The sequence below is a fragment of the Brienomyrus brachyistius genome, unplaced genomic scaffold (assembly GCF_023856365.1).
Source record: "Brienomyrus brachyistius isolate T26 unplaced genomic scaffold, BBRACH_0.4 scaffold34, whole genome shotgun sequence".
NCBI lineage: Eukaryota > Metazoa > Chordata > Actinopteri > Osteoglossiformes > Mormyridae > Brienomyrus > Brienomyrus brachyistius.
Genome location: NW_026042309.1, coordinates 18,716 through 25,745, shown reverse-complemented (window position 1 = coordinate 25,745; position 7,030 = coordinate 18,716). Strand labels below are relative to the sequence as shown.

The window sequence follows — 7,030 nt, the reverse complement described above, 5'->3', positions numbered from 1 at the left end:
ATAAGCTTGGAAACATCCACCCTTAGAATGGTGTATTTTTGTAATATTTTCTACATTTTAGGATAAAATATGAAGCCTGATTTTTTTGTTTTCTGCTTTTCGCTTTTTCCCCTTCTAACAGAAAAACCAAAAAACGCTGCTGTTGTTTAGTTTTCCTGATTTCGTTTTGGACTGGAAAACCCAAGGACAAACGATACATGGACTTTTTGCATTTGTTTGGCTTTAATGTGTTTGATATAAACCTAGAGTTGAGAACCTACAGATGTGTGTGTTTGTATGAGTAATCCATCCATCCATCCATTTTCCAAACCGCTTATCCTACTGGGTCGCGGGGGGTCCGGAGCCTATCCCGGAAGCAATGGGCACGAGGCAAGGAACAACCCAGGATGTGGGACCAGCCCATCGCAGGGCACATTCACATACCAGTCGGGCAATTCAGCAACTGCAATTAGCCTCAGCATGTTTTTGGGCTGTGGGGGGAAACCGGAGTACCCGGAGGAAACCCCACGACGACATGGGGAGAACATGCAAACTCCACACACATGTGACCCAGGCGGAGACTCGAACCCAGGTCCCAGAGGTGTGAGGCAACAGTGCTAACCACTGCACCACCATGTCGCCTGTTGTATGAGTAATATAATGTAAAAATTAAATTCTATTTTATGTCCAGTACAAAAGGGAAGCATATCACACAGGTAAAACACCCACATTTAAAAAATGTTTTCATGAAAGTCTGTAACAGTAGAGTGAAGGAACTGACCAGTGGCTGGGCTACTGATATATGGTATGATGATGACCATTGAATGTTTCTCAACTTTTTAACCCTAAAAAAACACACCACTTCCAGAGATGATGATATATATATTATTTATTTAAAATGTAATGTTTCCTGGGGGCTGGGGAGGACACCTGCAGGAGAGAGACAGATATTGATCATGTAAACATCCTTCAGCAGTGCAGTAGTCATACTTCACATTTTTTTTTGGGATTGTTGGGGGGGGGGGGGGGGGCACATGCAGCCATGGTACCTAAGCTCTGCTCAAGTGAGATCTGTGTTACAGGGAAAGGTCCATAGACCTTGTTTATATGCTGCTGTTCCACAGACTTCCAGTAGGGGCTCCATGTGAGGAAAGAGCGAGGGCTATGCTCTCTCTCAAGTACACACAGAGTCACAGAGTAGGTCAAAGAAGCGAAAACAAAGTACCATACCTGAGTTGTTGTCACTGAACACGAAGTCCCGGTTTGCTCCAAACTACAGGTGAGAAAGGCCCTCCTCTAAATTGGCCTCTCTCATGCGGGACGGGGGCCGTAAGGTGGCGTGGACCTCAGGAGCAGCGTGCAGCAGTATGAGCAGCCATGCCTGTGCCAGCAGCACCACTGCCTGTACCCGGTTGTCCCATGTTGGGGACAGGCCAAGCGCCGCGTTGCCATACAGGCAGAAGGTGATCCAGGCCACCCACAGCAGGACTGAGGCCAGGCAGGTGATGAGCAGCCACGTGGTCCTGCACCTCCACCGAGGCTGCTGCCTCCACAGACTGCAGGCCGCCCCCACCAGTGCTGCCAGGAGCAGGACCAGCACATAAGTGGTGGCCAGCGCAAAGTCCAGCGGCTGGTATTCACAGGCTGGCTGGCATGTGGACATCGTGGCTAGAAGGATCCACTCCGGATCCAACACGGCCAAGGCCACCGCCAGCCCCATCAGTTGACCTGTGCTGGGGCTATGAGCACCTTGTCCCAACCGGCGCAGTCGCAGACCATGAAACACGAGGCATGTGTTGCAGATAGCAAGCAACACCCCCCTCAGGACACGCCGGGCGAAGCAGAGGCTCTCTTGCTGCTCAGCGATGTATCCCAGGCTGAGGCCACAAAGCCCAAATATGGCTGCGAGCAGCAGGAGTAGCGGCGCCACCCCGCTGCGCTCCTCAGCCTCTGTGATCTTCCGCAGGCGACACAGTACCACCAGGAGCAGGACCAGCGAGGCGAGGGCCGCCGCCGCTGCCGCCACCACCACCACCAAGCCCCACACCGCATCCAGCTCACACAAGGCCGTGTAGGGCCTTGTCAGGATGGAGCCGGATCCGCAAGGAGAAGCTAAGTCCCATGAAGAGCTGCCCCCCACCAGGGACAGGACGAGGAAGGTGAAGAGATTAATAGAGGGAGCCATCACTGGCAGGGAGAGAGAAAGGAATCATTTAATGGGTTGAAGAAGTATTAGTCCATTAAACGCAATGTAGCCTGCTGCTGTGCAGGACACATCACAGGCGACACGCTGAGCATGCTGACAACTGAGCAATGGACTTCTACAGTGTGAGACTACATGCACTTTCTTAAAAAGCAGTAATCAATGCCATGTCAACCAGCTGAACAACTTCACAAGTAAATCGGCACATTATATAGGCCACCATCGTTATCCATCCATCCATCCATTTTCCAAACCGCTTATCCTATTGGGTCGCGGGGGGTCCGGAGCCTATCCCGGAATCAATGGGCACGAGGCAGGGAACAACCCAGGATGGGGGGCCAGCCCATCGCAGGGCACACTCACACACCATTCACTCACACATGCACACCTACGGGCAATTCAGCAACTCCAATTAGCCTCAGCATGTTTTTGGACTGTGGGGGGAAACCGGAGTACCCGGAGGAAACCCCACGACGACACGGGGAGAACATGCAAACTCCGCACACATGTGACCCAGGCGGAGACTCGAACCCGGGTCCCAGAGGTGTGAGGCGACAGTGCTAACCACTGCACCACCATGCCGCCCCTCCACCATCATTATAAAAAATAATTATTATTTAAATTCAGGGGTCTCAAACAAATTACTGTATATGGCCGGCCGATATCAGAGAAAAATTAAAACCATGTAATGTCATTCCAGCGCAATTGACACCCGCCAGTCTGCACGTTTTGCGGTCGGTAGTTTAGCATCTCCCAGCGTTTTTTTTAGTTTAAGACCTTTGATCTAAGTGAAGTATACATTTTGAAGGGGAGGCCTTACCTTAACTTTCAATGTCTTTCAGCTTCACTTGCTCTTACAACACGTACGATGCACTCACGAATCGTTTGTGTTTGATTCTCCCTTATCAAACAGATTATTTATAAGCGGTGCATCATGACGTAGTACTACATTTTTACGTAATGGAACGCTAACGTTCTAAATAGGGTGGGGGCAGGGAGGGGGCATTAAGTGTCATCCTTTTTGTGTTTACTTTTGAAAAATTGAGATATAACCTTTAAAAAGCACGGATATAATGTAAGTGTCACGATCGGGGTGCAGCGAGCGCGGCGATCGTGCGGGTAAGGAGCAATGAGCAGGCAGACAGGCGAATACGGGGCAAAACGGGAGTTTACTGGGGAAACAGGGACCAGGAAACAGCTCACGCTTACCAACATTAGGAAACACCAATGACGGACAACGCTAACAGGTAAGACCAGGACTTAAAACCAGACAAGACTAATCAAAGTAATCAGATACAGCGGGGTACAATCAGGGAAATACACGTGGGAAGGCAGGGGGCGTGGCACACACGAGGAGCGGACGAGCCGGGCATGACAGAGCCCCCCCCCAAAGGCGCGCTGCACCGGGCGCGCCCAGGAGGAGGCGACGAACGGGACGAGGACCTGAAAAACAAAACCCAAAACCAAGAACAAAAGACCGGGAACTAAACAGAGAGACAGAACAGGCACAAAGACAGGACCAGGGACAAAACCTGACAAAGGATGGGGAACACGGACCGACAGAGAAAGAGAGGGGACACAGAAGGAACCGGCGGGACACAAGGGCCAGGAGTGAACAGAGGGCACAGAGGAGGACAGGCAGCAAAGACAGGAGGAACACGAGGAGCAGAGACGGGCGGGACGAAGGGACGAGCAGAAGAAGGGACAGAGACAGGCGGGACAAAGGCAGGGGCATAGGGAGACAAGGAGGGGGAACAAAGGGGAGCCCGAGGGAGACCCAGCGGGCGACGGGCGGCAGCCGGAGGGGCCGCAGGCGGCCGGGAGGCCGGAGCCGGAGGGGACCTCGGAGGGGCCGAGGAGGCAGGGCGAGGGACCCGCGGAGGGGCCAGGGAGGGAGCAGGAGGGAGCACCGGGGAAGGGGACGAGGGAGCTGGAGGGGCCCACGGCGAAGGCCCGGAGGAGGGGGGAGCTGCAGCAGGCGGCGACGTCCGGTGGAGGGCCGGAGGTAGGGGCCCCGCAGGCAACCGAGGAGCCGCCGTCGGGGAGCCCGCAGGCGACCGACCAGGTTCTGGAGAGGGGAGCGAGGCGGGGCGACGAGGCCTCGGAGGGGGACCCGCAGGCGACAGCCGACCCGGAGGGCCAGGACCCGCAGGCGCCAGCCGAGCCAGAGCGCAGGCGAGGGAGGGCGAGCCAGGGGGCAGGGCGGGCGGGACCCCAGCCCTGCGTCTGTGTCCCCTTCCCCTGCGGGACACAGACAGGCCGACCCTAGTTCGGGGTCGAAGTCGCCGGGGCGAGGGACAAGGGGTTACAAGTTCTGTCCCCGAGGGGTCCCATTCCAGCTCCTCCACCTCCGAAGAGGGAGGAGCCAAGATGGAGTTGTCCGGGACCACCTCGGGGACTAGGACAGGGACTGGAGCTGCTGCAGGCGGAGGGGGCGCCTCTGGAGCTGCTGCAGGCGGAGGGGGCGCCTCTGGAGCTGCTGCAGGCGGAGGGGGGCGCCTCTGGAGCTGCTGCAGGCGGAGGGGGCGCCTCTGGAGCTGCTGCAGGCGGAGGGGGCGCCTCTGGAGCTGCTGCAGGCGGAGGGGGCGCCTCTGGAGCTGCTGCAGGCGGAGGGGGCGCCGGGACAGGAACACGGTCAGGAACAGGAGCGCGGTCAGGAACAGGAGCTGGCTGCAGTGGGGGCGCCTGCCCGGGAGCTGCAGCAGGCGGCTGCAGAGGGGGCGCCTGCCCGGGAGCTGCAGCAGGCGGCTGCAGAGGGGGCGCCTGCCCGGGAGCTGCAGCAGGCGGCTGCAGAGGGGGCGCCTGCCCGGGAGCTGCAGCAGGCTGCTGCAGAGGGGGCGCCTGCCCGGGAGCTGCAGCAGGCGGCTGCAGAGGGGGCGCCTGCCCGGGAGCTGCAGCAGGCGGCTGCAGAGGGGGCGCCTCTGCAGGAACTGGAGCGCGGTCAGGAACTGGAACACAGTCAGGAACAGGAGCTGGCTGCAGTGGGGGCGCCTGCCCGGGAGCTGCAGCAGGCGGCTGCAGAGGGGGCGCCTGCCCGGGAGCTGCAGCAGGCGGCTGCAGAGGGGGCGCCTGCCCGGGAGCTGCAGCAGGCGGCTGCAGAGGGGGCGCCTCTGCAGGAACTGGAGCGCAGTCAGGAACAGGAGCTGGCTGCAGTGGGGGCGCCTGCCCGGGAGCTGCAGGTTGCTGCAGTGGGGGCGCCTGCCCGGGAGCTGCAGCAGGCAGCGAAGGCGGCTGCGCAGGCGGCGGCTGCGCAGGCGGCTGCGCAGGCGGCGGCAGCGGCGAAGGCGGCTGCGCAGGCGGCGGCAGCGGCGAAGGCGGCTGCGCAGGCGGCGGCAGCGGCGAAGGCGGCTGCGCAGGCGGCGGCAGCGGCGAAGGCGGCTGCGCAGGCGGCGGCGAAGGCGGCTGCGCAGGCGGCGGCAGCGGCGAAGGCGGCTGCGCAGGCGGCGGCAGCGGCGAAGGCGGCTGCGCAGGCGGCGGCAGCGGCGAAGGCGGCTGCGCAGGCGGCTGCACGGGAGCGGGGTCCGCCGGCAATGGCGGCTGCACGGGAGCGGGGTCCGCCGGCAATGGCGGCTGCACGGGAGCGGGGTCCGCCGGCAATGGCGGCTGCACGGGAGCGGGGTCCGCCGGCAATGGCGGCTGCACGGGAGCGGGGTCCGCCGGCGGCAGGAGCGGAGGGAGCTCCTCGGGTCCGGCCGTTGCAGCGAGCAGCGGAGGGAGGTCCTCTGTACCGGCGATCGCCGGTCTCCTTCTCCCTCGCTGGCGCCTAGCGGTGGCGGGAGGCGGCGCGACGTCCGTAAAAACGGACGGCGGAAGAAAGGCCTCCGGCTCCGGGTAAGGGTAGAGGAAGGGCTCCTCGTCCTCGTCCTCACTGGAGAACCAGTATTTCCACACGGGATCGGGGTCGCGTGTGGTCAGCCTCCGGGCTGGAGGTAGGGCGGGTACTTCCCTTTCGTCCCCTGTCGGGAGCCAAAGCCTGGAGAGCGAGCAGGCGCCGAGACGGATCGTCTCCTGCGGGACTCTCCTCCTCCCTGTCCGCTTCTTTTTGTGGTCCGTCATTCTGTCACGATCGGGGTGCAGCGAGCGCGGCGATCGTGCGGGTAAGGAGCAATGAGCAGGCAGACAGGCGAATACGGGGCAAAACGGGAGTTTACTGGGGAAACAGGGACCAGGAAACAGCTCACGCTTACCAACATTAGGAAACACCAATGACGGACAACGCTAACAGGTAAGACCAGGACTTAAAACCAGACAAGACTAATCAAAGTAATCAGATACAGCGGGGTACAATCAGGGAAATACACGTGGGAAGGCAGGGGGCGTGGCACACACGAGGAGCGGACGAGCCGGGCATGACAGTAAGAAACTTTTTAAAAAATAAATACAAATAAAAACGAGCAAATGCATTCAATCCCATTTCTTGTAGCTAGTGCTGGAAACTTTGGTGGACACCAATAACGATATATTTTTGTCCAGTAATATTACCAATACCTAATGTTTGTCCAAACCCATGCAGCGCTCTAAGAAACTCCAGCTTCTGCGATTCCCCCTGCAGACCGCTACGGCTGATACAAAGACAAATGCGCAAAATATGCTAGTAAGATACAGAGATTGGTCATTGGTTAATATTATATAAATACGCAATTAATAATATGACAAGTGGCAGTATTGCTACACGATTAAATAAACGACAAAAACAATAATAATGACTGATAAGTCATAACGCGTTTTTTTCTTTGATGGTGATAACATGTACATGCAGTACACCGATACCGAAATAAGAGAATTAATGCTATTAGCAGAAAATTATTACTGGAGACATAATTGTTAGGACACCCTCGGCAGGGAAAC

At 58.1% G+C, this 7,030-nt stretch overlaps 1 protein-coding gene across 1 annotated transcript; it reads right to left on the bottom strand.

Annotated features, from left to right (window-relative positions):
• Positions 1-850: 850 nt before the first annotated feature.
• On the bottom strand, positions 851-2,164 carry LOC125721655 (G-protein coupled receptor family C group 5 member B-like). The gene is made up of 2 exons (XM_048997600.1): positions 1,210-2,164; positions 851-909 (listed from the first exon to the last, which is right to left on the bottom strand). Exon 1 carries the CDS (start codon positions 2,162-2,164, stop codon positions 1,253-1,255), a length of 912 nt encoding a protein of 303 aa, XP_048853557.1. The 3' UTR covers positions 851-909; positions 1,210-1,252.
• Between the last annotated feature and the right edge of the window lie 4,866 nt (positions 2,165-7,030).

What these genes read in the sequence shown, in the direction of transcription:
- LOC125721655 (XM_048997600.1), bottom strand. Translation starts at nt 2,164, where the DNA reads ATGGCTCCCTCTATTAATCTCTTCACCTTCCTCGTCCTGTCCCTGGTG.